The 18,409-nt window shown below is 48.6% G+C and overlaps 1 protein-coding gene across 1 annotated transcript; it reads right to left on the reverse strand.

The window, feature by feature from the left end:
- Nucleotides 1-13,896: 13,896 nt before the first annotated feature.
- On the reverse strand, nt 13,897-18,296 carry fbxw10 (F-box and WD repeat domain containing 10). The gene is made up of 12 exons (XM_029845766.1): nt 17,545-18,296; nt 17,197-17,358; nt 16,974-17,104; nt 16,756-16,857; nt 16,582-16,688; nt 16,313-16,516; nt 16,092-16,213; nt 15,384-15,538; nt 15,159-15,301; nt 14,829-14,987; nt 14,496-14,746; nt 13,897-14,423 (listed from the first exon to the last, which is right to left on the reverse strand). Exons 1-12 carry the CDS (start codon nt 18,029-18,031, stop codon nt 14,329-14,331), a joined length of 2,118 nt encoding a protein of 705 aa, XP_029701626.1. The 5' UTR covers nt 18,032-18,296; the 3' UTR covers nt 13,897-14,328.
- Nucleotides 18,297-18,409: the final 113 nt, after the last annotated feature.

Below are 18,409 nucleotides of genomic sequence, written 5' to 3' on the forward strand. Positions count from 1 at the left end.
TTAAATATTGGAGTCGAAGGGCGGGGAGGGGGCAGCTACAAAGGCATTATTCACTGTGTGAGACAGAGAAGCGAATGAAATCCAGATTGGAAGGCTGGAGATGAAAAGCCCGCTCAGAGCATCGACAGTGAAGTGCTTGTTGGACAGTTTGGGAATGATGTGCGAGGCTGTGAAAGTCGTAGCCGCGCCGTATGGTTCTGGTCACGGCCATTTTCACCGGCCTTCCCCTCGCTTCCCTGTCGTCTGCTGGACCGTGAAAATAAAAACACGTCGGCTTTGACGGGAATGTGGGACTAATCAGTGCCAAGAATGCTTGAATGCCCGCTGTCTTCACGTCCATGCATGGACGGGCTTTTTCCCTTCGCTACACTGTTTGATAGTAAATGTCAAATAAAGCCCGAGACTCCAAGAGGAAATTTAAAGGAGAAATTTACCTCCTCTTAACCTTTTACCGGAGCTTTTATACACTTTTCATTTGTGTTTGGAAACGTTTCCAACACAACGTTTAAAGACGGCTGCTGCTTGCTGCTTGATTCTGAGGTAGAAGATGTCAGGAACACGAGATGGCGCCGATTCTGGCGTCACTTTCGGAGAACTTGAGTAAATCTTGTGGTTGCGCAGCCATTATCAGGTATCAGAGGTCGAATAATCACCGATTGCTTCTGATATGAGAAAAAGTAGCCCGTGTCCTGCGTGTTGTCAGTGCAGTAATTAGGGAACGAAGACCGATTTCAGGAGCTAATTTAGGAGGAAGGAAGTTCTCAGCTGACCTCCTCTGGTGCGGCGTTGCTAAAGCTGCCCTGAAAGTGGCAAATATCTTTCTTTAATAAAAGAACTCATGTCCTCATGTGAACATGAACCCTCTGTATGGAGGCTAATTCACTTCAACCACAGGAAACAGGGGGAAACAGTACATCTCAAGTCATTTCTCTTGCATATGAATGAGCATTTGCTGCTCTATTATTGAGCAGAGCAGTGTGCAGGAATTAACTAAAAATATGCTAGCGCTACTGGAGCTAGCGCAATAATTCATGTTGCTGAACCTAAAATGTAAGTGTATGTAACACCAATGGCTGAGAGTGAGGTCTGCAGAAAAGGCACAGCCCAGTGAGACCCGGGTCCAGCCAACATGTGTAAATCTCATTAACTGTGCATCCGACTGTCTGAGTCGAGCAATTACCAAAATACAAATGTGAAAATAATCAGAAAAAGGCTTCAGTCTTTCTGCAGGGGGATTAATCTTGTCCTTGTTGCTCCACTGGCAGGAGGCATTATTCAAGAACCCCTCACCCCCCACCACCACCACATTTCCCCAGTCTAAGACGTAGAACCCTGAGCCAAGAGTGAGCATTTATTCTCCATCTCTGAGGACCCTGACAAAACACTCCTGTAATTATGAGAAATTATTGATGTAAACATCCTGATTTATAGCCCACACACTCAGTGCTAATGTGTGATATTTCTTTTTGGCACATATGTGCATGAAATCGCTGTATTTACATGCACCAACACAGGTTCTGGTGTTTGTTCTGAGCCTGAGAACAGCTGAGGCTGGGCGGGAGGAGTTTATCTATCACTGATCAAATGTGAAAGAAATTAAGTCAGCAATGAAGCAGTCGGAACACGTGGAGTTTGGAACCTGGCAGGAGCACTTAATTGAAACCGTACTGCTCTCAAAAGAACCCGCCCGTGCCAAGTGCAAATCTGCCCGGCAGTAAAGAGGAACAGTTAGGGAATCTTTAACGGACCACAATCCATTACCGACAGTCATAAACGTCCTCGGGAGTGTACACATGTCTGCAGAGCTACACTCAAAGCCTCCCGCTTTATGTGCCCAGCAGTTCAGCCTTTTATGAGGATTCTGCGTAAGTTTGTGGAAAAGTGAAGCTGAGGATCCTTCTGCTCATCTTTCGGGACCGTTATCAGCTCGCTTCCTTGGGTATAGGACATATAGAATGAGTCCACACCATACACACTTCATCCTCTGCACTTTGACTCCACTTATATTCACGTCACTCCCGGTGATGAATTCCAGCCTGTAACAAATTGCTCCCACCCCCACCGCCGTGGGGATGACAGGGGGCGTCCTGTCTCTGATTGGTGGGCTCGGCTCTCATCTGTCTTTGACAGGCGGCGCTGGCCAGCCATTCATCTGGCGTGTCACTGACCACGGGAGTCGTGCTGGGGAAGGAGTCTCGTCTTGGAGCCCTCGGCCTCATCGGGACCCCTCGAGACTGCCAATAATGGTCTGAGAGCCATGGCCGATATTTAAGCCTGAACAATAGGTGCTTGTGGTAAAACAAATGTCTGTTAAAACACCTGATATTGATTGAAATACTTTAATGAATGGAATGAATTGTCAATTATCCATGATGCACGTTTTTGGGAGGAGGTTATTGCGTCACAGAATCTTCTTCAGGAGGCTGGCTGAGACCGTGGTAGGGGCAAAAACCCTGCATGAGTTTAATGTAGATATGACCACAAATCAACAAACAATGTCCGAACCCCCCTAAGAGGACCGCCCTCTAGTGGTAGGCTCCTGTAAATGAATACACCCCTCCAGCAGCATTGCTATAAAAGGTCACAGGCAAATTTATTTGTCTGTAAAACAATTCAGGCTCCCATTTAGATCGATGCTTAACTCAGCGGTGATGTTTCCTGGTCAGTTTGGTTTTACTTTGTTCCTTGTTGTGTCGAGGTTGAACCGTCATGAGGCGGCAACGAGGAAAGCTTAAAAAGACGAGAGCTGCCGTAGGAATCGTGTTGTTTCAGGTCCAACAGAGCAACGTGACTCATCACAACTGAAATCTGGACACCAGCAAGACAGAAAATGTTGCTAACAAGCCAGATTTGGAACAGTGTGGCGACTTTGACCCTGTGACCTCCTCCCATTACAAAGTTTTGACATTTTGCCCTTTGACAGTTTCCATCCTAAATACATCAAACCAATGATGCTGAGCTCGTTTGCCAGCAGAAGGAGCTCATGGGGAAAATAGAAACGGCTGCTCCGCTGGCGTTTATTAACCTTTCATGGGAAGTAATGTTTGTTTAACGACGACCTTTCAAACGGGGAAAGAGAGGACTGAAGGGGAAACCTGGTGCTAGTCCTGAAATAAGAGGTTCTCCTCTGAGATGTCTGGTTGGAACTCCGAAGGTCCGTCTGCGTGTGCTGCCTACGCCAGTTCAGGTGCACCAGTGTAGAAGAATTTCAGGGTAAATTCCTCGTTTTCCAGCCTAAATGCACTCGACGTTGCGTCTGTTCAGCATTTTCCATAAAGCATCCTTTCATCGCCGGTGCCAAGTTCCACTGAAGCGTAGTTCAGTCTTTTACGGGCACTTTTATAGGAACACCTGGAAGTTGGTTGTAGATCTGCTCAGCCTCCCGCCGGAGGTTGAGCCCTTTAGCTCCATTTGTGCCTGACATCCCAGCGCGAAGCATCCTCCTCCGTCCTCTTTACTCCGGTCCAATTTCTCTGTCTCTCCTCATTCTCACTTCGTCTCCGTACGAGGTGTCTGCGACATGTTGACCCCCCCCCCCCTCCCATCTGTCCATGCGTCACCTTGGCTCTGCCTCTCACGAACACCCTCCGTGAGCTATAAAAAGCCGCCGTTATCTCCACTTTTAGCGGAGCCAGAGTAGCTTCGGTCCCTTTGGACGGTTGCCACGGCGTGAGAAGTGGACGAGGCCGCGCTCTCGCCGAGGCGGCGAGGAGGGGAGGGCAGACGTGCGTGTTGACATCTTGCTTTTTGGTGGTGCCAAAACGTCTTCAACACCTTGAGGAACGCTGAGCTCTGCGGCGAAGCGGAGGGAATTCGTCCGTTATGTCAAGCTAGCGTGGAAGGATGGAAACACATCCAATTTAAGGTTTTCACACATGTTTTTTGAGACAAAAGAAGAGTTCGTGAAACATAAAATGTGTTTCGTGTGTGTGTCTTTGAATGTATTTCAATAAATAACTTTTTAAGGGGATTTGGAGACCAGGTGACTCGACAGAGGCGCGCTTCCAGAGCTTCTGCTGCTCTCGGCTTTTCCGTGTGGCAATGCGGGAAGGCCAAAGACTGTGGAACAGGGCAGACCTGAGGGAACTATTACTTTACACACATCTGTTGGTTAACCCTAACCCTAACCCTAACCCTAACCCTAAGCCTAACCCTGAGGCGTGAACCCTAACCCTAAGCCTAACCCTGAGGCGTGAACCCTAACCCTAACCCTAACCCTAACCCTAACCCTTACATCTTCACCTGTGAAACAGGCATTTGGAGGGTTAAGTGTTGTTACTCAGACTCTTAATTGACATTATAAAAGGCTCCTTGTCTGGTTTGTAAGTTGTTGTTCATTTTCAGTCACAGATTTGGCACTTATCTAACATTTTTTAAGCTAATTTGCATTTGCAGACATCTCCGCACTATTACCTGCTCGGAATATTTATAGAATGTGTTTCTTTTACTCTGGTAAATGAGCGGAACACGCTGCCAAGCAGAGGGTTATATTTCGGACTATGTGACATCTTATAATGCTGCCATGCTGCGGAATGAATCAGACTCTGTTTTACTGTATGTAGCTTGAAAATCAGTCAAAACAAACACGCCTAATATGAGTTATAGTCTTAATGGTCGGTCCATTAATCTCTATGGCCTGCAGCTCTGTTCCCCAGAGCTCGTTGTCATCACCGTGTGTGTACTGTATTAGCGGAGGGCTCTGGTGTCGCTCCGCTGTGGAGCTGCTGATGGCTGAGGAATGATAAGTGGACGGAGGGACCTTTGTGGGGGTGCACGGCGGCAAAAGGACCCTCGACCACTGCTGAGCATCTAGTTTCAGGACTCAGGGGCACAGAGAGTCTTATTCAAGAGCTCTTTGTGCAGGAGTAAATGCAATGGCATCTGTCCTACACGTGCGCAGGTGGCTTAGGGGAGAAAGGGTGGTGGGGGGGGGGGTAGACCCTCGTGAGCAGCTTGGTGAGAACAGTGACTTACATAAGTGAAGGCGTCAACAGAACTAAAGTTAAAACGAGTTTCTAAGGATCCACATCAAGATGAAATTAGCTGATGTGCAGGCAGACCCCCCCCCCCCCCATCCGCGTGATTAAAGAGGAATATTACAGGACCATAAATGGAGGAAGTGATCCCAAGTTTTCTGTTTGAACGAGGCCGTGAAAGAGAACCTGTTGGGATCCACCCTTCCTCACCGGTAAAGATGACTTAAAATTCATTTGTCGGCTGGTGGCCGCCGATAAGCGAGCAATATCTCGCGGCGAGACGCATTAAAGAATATTAACTCCTGTTTGTACTTCAAAGGCTCGGCTAGACGCTGCAATTCTCCCACCCCTAAACAGGAAAATAAGCAAAGATTTCTTTAAAAAAAAAAAACATTCAACCCGTCTAATCTGGGATTTACGAACTGTAGCCGATCACCTGGATGTGACAAACCCGTCTCGCCATACTTAACGCGGCTCTGATCCAGATTCTGGAGTTCAGCTCGGTCCCCCAGGTCCATTCATCCAGCCGGAACTGTGGAAAAGCGCCGCCATCTTCAGAGCGACGCCACAAAGGAGGCGGTTTAAAGACGGCGCCCGTCCGTAGTTACCGCAGGAACCGGCATCAGAATTATTTTAATTGGATTCAGTTCTCTTCCGCTTCCATTTCAGCTCAAAGGGGCCGCGTTGCCACGGCTCCCCTCCGCATCAGCCGCTGTGCAGTTTGTGGACCCGTTGATGTGATTTCCTGTGTCACGCCGCTGATTTCCTGGTCACCTTTGCTTCACCCTGAAGGGTTGTTGCCTCAGCAAGCGATTGATTCCAGTGATACCTCTGAAGGCACCGACCAGAGACTTTAAGCTGCTTTAGTGTCACAACAGACCAGCAGATAGGAGTGCAAGGCATCAGTGGAGAGAGCAACACTGTCGCGTCACACATCAGAAGTATGTAGCCACACTAACTCACACTTGTGCTGGTGCATTCTGGGAAACAGAGACTGGAGGGACTGTAAAGGGCCTGAAGGGGAAAAGAATGAGAACATAAAGAAGCAGAATGAGGAGAAAGAGCTGGAGATACTGGGAATGGAGAAAGAAAGAGGAGGAAATGGAGGAGCGGAAGAAAAAACGAGGAAAAGTCAAAGCTGTGAACATGAGTCAAAAATGTGTATTTGTAATCTGTCCTTCGCAGCGCTGCTCACATAAACGCTCGGGTCTTTTAGCTGCCTGGCAGCTTCAGAAAGGACGAAACACAAATGGGATCCTTTAAATATTTAACCTTGTGCTTGCAAACAAACGCCAGCGCGTCGTGAGCGGAGCCGTGTCTTCCCCTACCCGTAACATCCCAACATAAGTGATGCTAAAGTCCAAATGATGTGTATCTACTGTGAGAGTATTTATGCTGGCCAGGGCACGTGCCAGGCGAGGCAGCCAATGGGGGATGCGATACATCCGATTTTGTTATCTTTATTGTTATTTTGAATATTCCAAGGTGAGGAAAACACGGTAAAGATTTTATTCCTCCATTTTTCAACTATTTTAAGACATGAAGGGAAACAACGTCACCTCTAATTTAAGTTTAAAATGAGCTTTAATGTCATGAACTCATTCAGTATCACCGATTTGGAGTTTTATGAATTTATGAGTGTTTATATTTGGCGCGCCCGTGTGGGTGCATCATCCCAACCGGATCTGAAGTTTGAAGAGGCGTCCGAGTGAATTCCCGACATATAAAACGAGGCGCAGCGTCTCCTCGCCCGCTGGCTCTTTGATTGTCTCCCACAGAGTTCTGCGGTTTGCTGGGAAAAGTTACATTTTTCTTTTCTTTTCTCTTTTGGAGCGCGTTGAAAGAAAAGTTTATTTGGAAAATGATATCCAGCTCTCTCTTGAAAACGAGCGCACATCTTTCCAAGAATGCTGAACTATATCTGCGAAACCTCAGCATCAGCGTGGCGCGCGATCGCGGGCTCCACTGCTTCGGTATTTCGGGCGTGCAGCATTTTTAAGGTCTTTGCTGCTGGCTGGCTCCACGGCTTTAGCATATTTATGAAGCCTTCTGATACAAATCGGACCTGCCCTCTGAAAATATGTTGTAAAAAACCCCTTTATTGGCTTTTTGTGCGCTCTTTTCAGGGCCTGGTTGGCTGTTAGCACCTTTTTCATCATCCAAAGCATGTTTATATGTGCTATAGGAGCACGAGTGACCTACAGCAGACTGTTTACACATCCCAACAGGCACGATAAGTGATTCTTATCCGTCACGCCGCCCTTGTACAGCGCACGCTGTGGTTTGAAATGTGTTATTCTTTGCCTTTGTGTTTGGAGCTGACGCCAGAGGGCAGAATATATCTGAAATGATAAGGTGGGGGGGAAAAGGGTGCAATCTTTCATATGGACCCTGGGCGAGGTCACGGCGGTCGCGGAGCCTCGTGGACGGGAGTGGCGGCCGTGTCTCCTCCTGGACACCTCGTCCTGCCGTGAAGCCGGATGTGGCGCTCTTCCTCCTCACAATAAACAAATCCCACAAGCGGCGCGTCGGACTGACACCCGGCGAAGCGAAGGCCTCCTTCCTCCGAGCTTTGGCAGCGCCGAGAGCTGGAACTTCCTGGCATGATTGTGTTATTCCTGCCGCGGTCGTGAGCCAGGAACCCAGTTAGTTCAAGAGCGTTTTTGACCAAAAACAGCAACATGAGCTGTGAGTTTGGAGAGCGAGTCAGCGCCGTCTCCACCGGCGTCCTTGACTGGGTTTTCATGTCGGCGTGGATCGGAGGGGTGCGTGCAGAAGAGCTCCAAACGAACCCGCTGCGGGAAGACGAAGAAGGGTCAGCGGGAATCCGAGTGCATTTCCATAAAAGTCAGACGAGGAGCGGTTTAAATCAACGCGTTCTGGGTCCAACTGTGGATGGACGGGAGATAAGAGGCGACCCTCTGATAGTCGACCCGTTGGGGACCAAGTTCCATCTTCATCCCGACGACAAGAGTGAACCATTTGGGAGCTTCCGTTTGGTTTGGTGCCGAGGTGAGAAGCAACCCAGGGGTTTTATTATCCCTCCATCCATCAGTGTTCTGGATGAGGGGACGAGTAAACGCTGGAAATGAAGCAGGTGAGGGACATTTGGGACACAGGAAGAACCCAACACAGGTAACAAAGAAGAGCGGAGGAGATTTACACTTCGTTAAACATGTCTGCCTCAATTATGTTTATTCATATATATATAATAATGAACCCCTGGTAGGCAGCTCCCCGCACATATGAGGGACAGAAGCCATATCAGTGACCTCACATGTGGCACTCTGACCTTCCTGGGACACACATTACTGTTCCAGAGCAGAGAATTATGGGGTTTCTGTATATACGGGAGATGCCAAATGGATCTGTGATTGCAGGCCACTGGTTTATTTTTAATTAGTCACCGGGAGCGGTTCCGATGGTTCTGTGGGTGACGCGCTCATTTTTCGAAACATTAGCCTCCCTCGAGTCACAATGTTTCCTTTTGAGGTCGGCTTTTATTTCAGATTAATTAAGATCTGTGGAGCGGCGGTTCAGGGGGGGGGGAGTTGCTGTGAAAGTTCAACGGCAGACGACATCAGACCCAGAAAATCAAGCAGGGAAACGAGCTGCGCTTCAAAAGGTCTGCTTATCCAGGGAAATATTGCGCTCTTTTAATGGAAATTTGCATCCAATTCACAGCCACTTGAGGTAATCGCCCGACTCGTGGACCACTTAGAGGAAAAAAGCTGCCCATTCCTCAAAGAACCCCATCATTTTCCCAACATGTGGTCATTAAGTTGTCCGTTGCCTCTGCGGCGATCACTCAACCGTGTTATTCCAAAATGGCAGCTTACGCGAAAACATAAATATAAGTTAACTCATGTCTGCTTCATCAATGGATCTGGGACGTGTCATAAATAATTCTTAAGATAACAAAACAAATAGGAGCCCGTTAATGGGCGCACTGGGAATGGAGAGCGGGGGACCAAACCGGTGCGGTTTCTTACCAGATCCAGACAGGAACGGCAACATTTCTCTTTCCTTCCTCAGATTTCTCCTTTTTGATGGTTTATTTTAATCAGGCACCGCCGGGGAGGCTCCAAACAGCCAAAGAAATCTCCTAAATCAGCAGCTGTACGTCCTTTCATCCAGAATGTTTGGAGACCTGAGAGAAATGTAGAAAATCTTTTCACAGACAACATTAAATCCTGACTATAAGGCCTCTTATATTTCACTTGAGCACAATGGAAAGGTCCAATGTGAAAAAGTTTCATCACATGCTAGCTTAGCATGCTAATTGAGTTGGTCCTTCACCCTTCTTTGATGGATAAATTGAGTTTTAACTGTGGCAAAACCTAAAGCTCCCCAACCGTGAGCATATTCAGATGTGCCAGTTTTACTTTAAAAATAAAGATCACAGGCGTTGGCAGCGTCCCTCGTAACTAAATTTAGTTTATTCGAACCACGTGAGCTGCACACGTAAGCCGATCCCAACTGCTGCAGACTTGAAACTCGCAGCGAAAAGATGCCCTTTGATGTCGACTGCATCAAAGCCGTCACGCGCGAGCGTCGACGTTTGCGAGGAGGAAAAATGTGGCGGGATGGGGTTTGCGTACAAGCGCGGCACCTCGGTGTCCTTTGAAGAGCCCAAACGGCATCTTCTGCACGCTGCTTGATTTAAGCTGTTTGGCGCTCCTGTCCATCACGTGCACGTGGTTCCGGCTGCCTCGTTCTTGCTCTGCACTTTTACTGGTGAAGGGAAACAGCCCGATCACCCAAACGCCTCGCCGGCGGCTGTTGGAGGCTGCAGCTGCACGAGGATCACTTACATTCTTCATCTCACCTTGTGGAGTTTTTCGAATGAGAGCCATAAATTTTCAGGCCTCCTGCAGCCCCTTTTTTTTCCTTTTTCTAACCTCTCTTTTCTCGCAGTGACGCGTTAACTCGCAGCAAATGAAGAGCTGGCTTATTGGAGGTCTTTTGGGAAGTGAGCAGAGGCCAAAACTGCTGAGTCATGAGGTTCAAGCGGGATGGGAAAGAAATATTACTGGCGCACACATTTGCCCCAAGATCTCTGCTGCTTAAACAACTAATTCTCATTTAGTCACTAAGCAACATAAACACCTCTGAGTAGACGCTGGAGGATCACCTGATTCACACTCACTCTTTTGAATATGGGCGACGTAAAGAGACGCACTTTAGGGATCGTAGAGAATCGGTTCGCTCTCACCAGTCTATGAAATCACCAGTTTTTCACAAGGTTGTGCTCCACCCCCGTCTTTTAGAGCCGTAAGCGGTTTCCGCCTGCTTCGGCCTCCTGCAGCTTCCCGGGAAACAACTGGTTGAGTTTCCAGAACTCACAGCAGAACCGTGAGGAGTCCGAAACCACTTGGCCCGTCTGCACCACTGCGGTCCATCGATCCCTGAGCCACCGTGGCTGAAACAGTCGAATCACAGCTGACACCCTGAAACAATTATGAGAATAATCGGGTTGTTTTAACAGCTGCAGCCGAAGGTGAGGAGCCAGAAGTCCGTGAGTGACACAAAGAAAATAAAGACCCCTCAAAATGAGCCTTGCTGTAGAGCAAAAAGTGCAACATTTTAAGAGAGGGTTGAATATTCAACAGCCTGCACAGCCGTCCACTTTACAAGCAGATAAGTCATCCAGATTTAGGGCTGCTAAAATCAGAGTTCAGGTGGAAAGTTCAAGTCGTTTGGTAGCAGTTTCTCTTCTGCTGTCAGAGGTAACATGAGAAGCTAACGTCAGGCTAGCTTCACCTAGCGCAGCCTAAACAGGAACTCGCTCGCTGTGATGCCGATAGATGGAGACAATTTTCTGACCCAAGTCATGCGACACTAAGAGAAAATATAGTTCAGTTATGAACGCTCTGGTCGCCGGATTGAAAAAGTCCAAAAGGCAGCGCTCGAGTCCTGTTTGAGTTACACACTCCGCCTGTTTCTGTGACCAATCAATCCCTAAAATGTGCAGTCGGACTTGAACAGATTTAGCATTATGGATCACATTCTAATGCACAATAAAGCTGGTGCTAACTGTGGATGCTACACATCAAAACTAGCTGTTTTAGGATCTGAAAAGATGAAATTCATCAGATTGTTTCGGTCTTCCAGCTGACTGCATCCGCACAGGCGGTGATTCTGGGCTCCAGGGTGCTAAACTGCTCGTCCTCCTCAAATAGCAGCCGACAACGCTGTCGCCGCAGGAGACCCTGGGAAAGAAGACGCTCCTCTCGTTGACCCAAAACATCTGCTGCAAATATGGGTCGGGTTTTTTTTCCCTCCGGGTCCACTCAGAGGTCCTGCTGCACATGACAGCAGGGTGAGAAACATAAGCGGTATGAATCGGCCAGGCGGAGTGTTGTTTCCCACCACTTGTGTCAACAGGCCGGGGCGCCCGCTGAGCTGTGAAACGTTCAGGAGAGGACGCCTGGTGTTCGTCCACAGGCCCACAAAAGGCTCTTCCTGCTCCAAGGTCAAACAAGGAGAAGGTGTTGAGCGGTCCGCTTGTGGTTAAAAAGTTGCGATTGTTGTGCGTCGTGGGCTGTGAAAAGATTGTGAACGTGTGATGGTAGATGTTCGTTTCTTTAAAATGACCCATTTTGGATGGTATCTGCAATCAGAGAAGTCAGTCAAAGACGAGCAACGAGTCCTCAGTGGGTCCGATTGCGTTTGAACGTGTGAATCCGCCTGAGGTTAGTGGCGGTAAAGACGTCCATTAGCCGTCCCGAACGCTGTCACGTGCAGCTTTACCGGAGCTTTAAATAGAAGCACTTGAGCTGTGACGGTGAAGAACCCGGAGATCTTCCTGAGTGAAAGCTGCATCCAACAGCTCCACACGCGCTCCGTTTTCCTTTGAATTAACAACAGGAACTCCAGTTAGAAGCTATTTGCCTTATAATTTCTGTAGAAGAACTGACTTATTGTTCTCAGTTGCCCCCCACCCCCCCAACCCCCCAATCCCCCCACCCCCTAGACGAAACCGACCTCTTAGAGGGGAAGTTTTACAGGGTTCACCTTTGACTTTTAAGTCTCCGTGCACGTCTAGGAAAACAGTGAAGTTATGACGGTCAACAGTGTCGCCCGTGTTTGTCTGGAGCTGCCATATAGATTCTGAGGTGGGGGGGTGGGGGTGGGGGTGGGGGTGATAACATATAGGTCAGCCTTTCTGTAGAATTATTTCACACTGTTGTATTTAGTGTCACCATTAGCCACAATCTGTAAAATGGAATTGGAGTCTTGGGGTCCTGTGGGGGGGGGGGGGGGGGGGGGGGGGGGGGCAACAATCTATCTATAACCTGTGTGCACATGATCATTATATTCAGGTGTGAGCTATTTATGCATTTTAAATCTAATTTGAACAACAGTTGTAGTTGAACAGCGACTATATACAGTCGTCGTTTGTGAGGAATCATCTGCGGGTGCTGTGCGCCCCCTACAGGACAGAGTGTGGAAAACGTGTTCCGCCTGTCAACAAAAAGTTAAATATTTACTTGAATACTGTAATAAATCCCATAGCCTCTGGTGGTGCAGCGCTGGTGTTTCTGGTTTCTCTCTTGGTCTTTTGTGCGGACTGGGTCGTTCAAAGAGAATAAACCTCTGTGCAATTATGGAAATCGAGTCCAGATGCCCCGCTGTGTATCAAGATGACTTAAAAATAATAAATAAATAAAATTAACACAAACAAAATCAAGAGCAGGGATGAAAAAAAAAGAAAACCTCCCATTGTGCTGCAGTTTGATTCCTCGCAGCCTCGCTGAGCAGCAGCAGAGGTCGGCGCTCCCTGGCTCGGACCATGTGACCCTCTGCTGGGCTCGGACCATGTGACCCTCTGCTGGGGTCGGTTTGTTGGAATCCAGCGGTGGCCTCTGTGATCATCTGATCCTCCTCCTGGTGTGTGGTCACTGGCTCAATCAAAGGCCTCATCAATGGTGCAATCAAAGCATCAAGGTCCAGTTTATGAAAACAAGAACAGCGCCCCCTGCTGTCAGGCCTCAAGGCTGTTCAGCTTCTGGGGGTGTCCAGACGTTTTTTTTTTCCTAAAATAAGGAGATCTGCGAGTTCCCCGAGAGGATGCAGACATTTACATACTCATTTAGTCTTTGCATCTGATGCCTATCTCGTTAGACCCGGTAACGCCGTGATATCTGCGCAGCTTCGGGGCAAAGCAGTCACCCGTCTGAGTGACATGCAAATGGGGTAAAAAAACGCAGATTGCTGGTTGGTTAATCACATGCTGCACCGTGGTTGGCTGTGGACCGGCCTGAAGGTTGAAGTTCAAGCCACGGCATGACAGAATTTGAGAAATTTATTTGACAAATGAATTCTGATGCAAATATCTGCCTTTGGAGCTGGAGATCCAGGGGGCAGCCGGGTCAGAGCGAGCCGTCTTCCCTGTCAAATCTCAAGCTCCTCCTCACACATAAATTATCCTATCACCCAGACAGGCTCCAGGTCTGAACTGGGGAGGAGAAGGTCCAAGAGCATTCCCCCATTAAGAGTTTCCCCTTTTCTTGGGTTTGCACGCTAATTATCAGAGCTGCTCGTACGCAACCCTTTGTTATTCAGGGCTGCCCAGCTGTGGTGTGGACCTTCTGATGTCCAACCTCCGCCACCTCTAATGATGCCCTCCAGGCAACGGTGCTCGAGGGCAGGTGGTGGTGGTGGGGGGGTTGGGGAGGACGCCCCTCTCTGCTCTGAAGACCATGAATGACAGAAGACGCCACCAAGTATTGGGCAATGCACTTCAAGAACCGGTTGTGCCAACATAACGGCTCAGAAGTCGCTGTATCAACCCAGCCAGCAAAAACCTGTCAAAGTCGACAGTGATGCACACCGATGATGGTGAGAGCGGTTTAATGGGCTGGTCATAGCAATTATTAATAAATGTATAAATGTCAAAATTAAATTACACTTGGGATGCATTTTGCTTACAGGCTTTAATGAAAAGTGGCAGAATACCAATGTTTAGCTAAAGATGTTGCAACTTGATCGATTTACCCTCTGCGTTGTCATTTTATTTTAATAACTCTTTAATCTTAAAGTTATGAAACAGTGCCGCCTATCGGTGCCACGGTGGAACTGCACAATTAAAAAAAACGCCCTCCCAGGACACATTTTGCTCTCAGCCCTGTTGGACATCCAGCATGTTTTACTTCAGCCTGGACATCGTCTGTACTCTGCAGAGAGCCGGTGCAACCCTCCTTTACATGTGCAGCTGGAGCTGTGAAGAAGTCTGACCCACATCTGGACCTCAGGAGTCACGCAGGCTGGACTTGTGCTCCATTGTTGGTGCCGGTTTCATCCATGCAGCGTGCCTGCAGGATGGTCCCGACCTTTGTGGGGGATGGAGTCATGTGAGAGGATGGTGAGGCACCCTCTTTTTTACCCGCTCATTTGATGCCCTCTCACTCAGGAGCAGCGAGGGCTCGTCGCTGCCCCCCTTGTCTACGAAGGAAAAGTTCCATTTCAATAAACTCATCTTTAAAAACCATCTTATTTCTGCGAGAGCATTTTTACCCTGGGCCTGTTTGGCAGATGATGGCAAGGTGAGACTCTGGTGAAGCTGCTTGGATTTATCGGACTTCTTGACGTTCCTCCCGTCCATCTTTTTACGGGGCGGTACCAACTTCTCCAGGGGGTCAGAGAGTTTCCCGAGGGAACCGGCGGGTTTCGCCACAGCGTCAGCCTGGCTTCCTTCGGCTGCATAATTCCAGAACACTTTGGCAAACTGGAGGTGCGTTATTCTGGTTTTGCTGTTCACCAAAATCCTGGAGGAGGCAGTAGAAGCAGCATTTGAGGACCACCGTCACACCCCCATGAAAGACGTTCAGTAGAGAGCGCCCGTCTCACCCGTTGTCGTGAAAGTGCACCGACAGTATTCCCACATTTTCGGCCTCTACCGTGATCGCTTTCAGACATTCCCCAGTCAGGAAGTTGAACACGCGAATCTTTCCATCCGTGCAGCCGGTCAGCACGCGAAGGAAGACCAGAGTCAGAGATTTAACCTCCCTGCCAGAAAACCAGCAGCAGTTTTTGGTGACAGACATGGTCATTTCAGAAAGGCCTCCTCAAGGAGGACATCTGGAAAATGCCAGATAAAGTCTGCATTCCAAGGGTTCAGCAGCTCATAAGATCGCCTCCAGCTCCCCAAAGCAAAACTTTTGAAATGATCTGGCTTACTTTGGGTGTTTGAAGGTCATGAGACACTGCTTCACGTCACTGGAGAGGCTCCAGGCCATGGCCTGGCCGTCCACATCGGCGGAGAACAAGTGCAGATCGTCCAGGAACAGGCACCTCACGGAGTTCCTGTGTGCGTCGATCACCTGCGAGAACAACGGACGCAGAATTCTCCACACCAGGATCCACCCGGAGGACGTGGTGGATGATGCTCAGCGATCTTCTCACCCTGATCAGCGCCCTGCTCTCCAGGTCCCAGACCTTGACCAGGCCCCGGGCACAGCTGCTGTAAACGGTCGTAGCGTTGATCCTCACACACTGGACCGGAGCGGGATGCTTGAAGTCACATTTCTCCACATGTTTTCCTGTCTCGAGACTCCACACTGGCAGAGTGACGGTAAATATCGAGCTCACATGGAAGCCTCATTGAGGTTTTTGGTGACAACATTGTCAAAATGTACAACAGATTAATGGAAACCACAAGCTGCCATTTTATGTGCCTTCGGCTTGTTTAAATGTCTGAGGGAGGGGGCGTGGCCAACTAGATACAGGTGAGACGCATTGGAGAGGGTAACGAGGGGAGGTGAGGGGTGAGGAGGGGGCACACAGGGAGAAACCAGAGACAATGTGACCTTAACCTGCCCACAAGGACTCGCTGTCCCTCCAACGATTCGTTTTAGTCTTATCTTTGGCTGTAACTGATAACAGCCGCTCGTGTTCTCAGCCAAGGATTGATCTGACGCCCCAGATCATGGGTTTGAATAAAGCTTTTCAGTTATCACAAATGTGCAACTTTGCGTGTAAATGGAATGAAGAAGGACTACGTTAATTAATAATTAAGCCTCTTTCTCACTATAAATCTGGTGGATTGGCGATTTCTGAGCGTAAAATGTCCACATATAGACAGAGACGTACACTCTGGAAGAGACCACGTACCTTTGACCAGATGGTCTTTAGCTCCGGAGACGATTTTATCACCGTGGAGGTCCAGGCAGTTGACAGCGCCGCTGTGGCCATACAGTGACGCCACACATTTGTCTGCCTTCCAATCCCAGCACCTGCATGTGAGATGGGAACACACAGACATCCAGAATGTCATCATTCATAATCCAAATGAGGATGAGGTGAAATGTCTTCCTCCTCCTCCTCCTCCTCACCGGATGCTTGAATCGAAGCTCCCCGTAATCACCAGGTCTCGGTCCTCACAGATCAGCACCGCCCGGATGCTGCCCGCGTGACCCTTCAGCACTTTTAACTCTTTAAGTTCACTCGTCACATAAAACAGGTGGAGCACAGGTACTTTGGAGCCCACGGCCATTAGGGGTCCGGTTCTGTAGTCCACCACTCGAGAGGGGTCTTCCCTGTGAACCAGACAACCTCAGCTTTGTATTCAACCATGCGGCTTTGACCCAGAAGGTCCACTAACCTCTTCAGCAGCACTGTGGTGAAATATGTACCGCAATACACATTCCGCTCCTCCAGTCGCTGCAGCTTGGTGGGAATTTTGGCATAAGCACTTTTGAAAATGTCCGCCTGTGTAAACAGTGAGGAGAAAACTGTTGGTCTGTGGCTGGTGCAGAGACACCGATGATGGGCCGACCTGTTGGTCGCAGCGTTCCACGTCCTCCTCATCCTTTAAAGGTACGGGGACTTCAACAAAGCTAGCATAGGTAGGATTGACAGTCTTCGCCCTGGTATATTTCTGCAACAGAACAGGGGGGAAATGATCCAGCAACATGCATCTATCCACGCTCTTGAGTATATTTTGTCCAATTCTTTAAGCATTACTAAAGATGTGATACTTTGTAAACCTCTCACCTTCAACGCTGCTTTAATTTGCTCCTCGATACCTCGTCTGAGCTTGCGTTCGGCCATGGTTTCCTGTGCAAGGCACCACCACGTTCGACAAATCTTCTGGCAGTTTCTCAAGGTTTGCCTATCCAGCAGGCCTGATGGAAGACAACATATACCAGAAACCTGTGGGTTTGATGGGTTTTGACAACTTTTGAAAGCTAAAAGATGCAACCACTGGCTTTATTACCTAATATCCTCTTCGACAGATGGCCAGGTAAGCAGCTAATATAGTCACAGTATGGGCTGACTCCAGACATGGACTTTGAGGACCCAGGGACCACCATCAGAGCAGGGTTCTCTGAGTCTTCATCGTTGCTCTGCTCAGGTTGATTGGTACTCTGACTACTTACTGAAAAAGACAAAACGTTAGCATATAAAGATGCCGATTAAAATTGATGCTTCTTGGAGCAAAGGTATAGTTTTCTGTCGTGGTGAACATATTGTGGAACTCTGTCGACATCTGTCGGTCAGAGACAGGCACTGCAACATCAACGGCAGAACTCCAAAAGGATCCATTTGGTTTTCTCTTCTTTACCATCTATGTGCGTGAGCCCTTGTTGTTGTCTGGCCAGAAGGACGTTGGTCAGGTTGGCCGCCATTCGTAAAAGTTCCGAGTCGCATAATGAAAAGAGGCGGAGAATGAAGCGTGATTTCGTCGTGTCGGAGCTGCTGGTGAACCAGTCAAAGATCTTATTCACGTCCAGGCCCAGCGGTTCCCCATCCGACGCCCTGGTCCTCGTCCTGGCGAGCCTGACGTCAATGCAAGACGGGATCTCTGACCGGACGTGATTGAATAAAGTCCATGAGGTGAATCTCAGCGCCTCCTGGATGGTCTGAAGAACCTTGACACTGGTGCATCGTAAAATCAGACCCACGATGAACTTCCTTCTGAGATCATCTTTAACCGTCCACAAACAGCGATCGGAATCTGGTGGTTCTGGTCCAAAGACGCAGGCCGGACACATCCCACACAGTGTGGAGCAGCGCTCCGCTGGAGCTCCACTGTCATTTACCGAATTCATGTTGCAGCCAAAACTATCTCGTTTTCAGTGAATATATCCACCTTAGAATTCAAGCAACTCAACGTCTGATATCCGTCTGAAGACGCCTTTAAAAAAAACTGCTAATCCACTGGCCAAAATAATAAAAAGATTAACGGCTGGAGAAAGTTGTTGCAAAAATCGGACCCTTGAAGTTTGGCGTGCAGAGTTGCCAGGTAACCGCTTATTGACACTCGGAGTGTTGTGTCGTGAGCGTTTAGGCTGAACTACACCGAATCTTTTGAATCCTATACTGATAAATGTGACAGTCGTATTTATTTAGAACGCTCCGATCTTCAACAATAGTCTTAATCGATGTCAGTAGCATTAGGCTGGCGTGACAATAGTAATACTATATGT

Source organism: Takifugu rubripes, chromosome 1 (genome assembly GCF_901000725.2).
Source record: "Takifugu rubripes chromosome 1, fTakRub1.2, whole genome shotgun sequence".
NCBI lineage: Eukaryota > Metazoa > Chordata > Actinopteri > Tetraodontiformes > Tetraodontidae > Takifugu > Takifugu rubripes.

Excerpts from the sequence above, each read along its gene's own strand:
- fbxw10 (XM_029845766.1), bottom strand. The coding sequence starts at position 18,031 with ATGAATTCGGTAAATGACAGTGGAGCTCCAGCGGAGCGCTGCTCCACA. Across the intron at positions 17,105-17,196 it reads TCTGTCGAAGAGGATATTAG|GCCTGCTGGATAGGCAAACC; the intron begins GTAATAAAGCCA and ends GTCTTCCATCAG. Across the intron at positions 15,539-16,091 it reads TAAAGACCATCTGGTCAAAG|TGTGGAGTCTCGAGACAGGA; the intron begins GTACGTGGTCTC and ends TCACTCTGCCAG.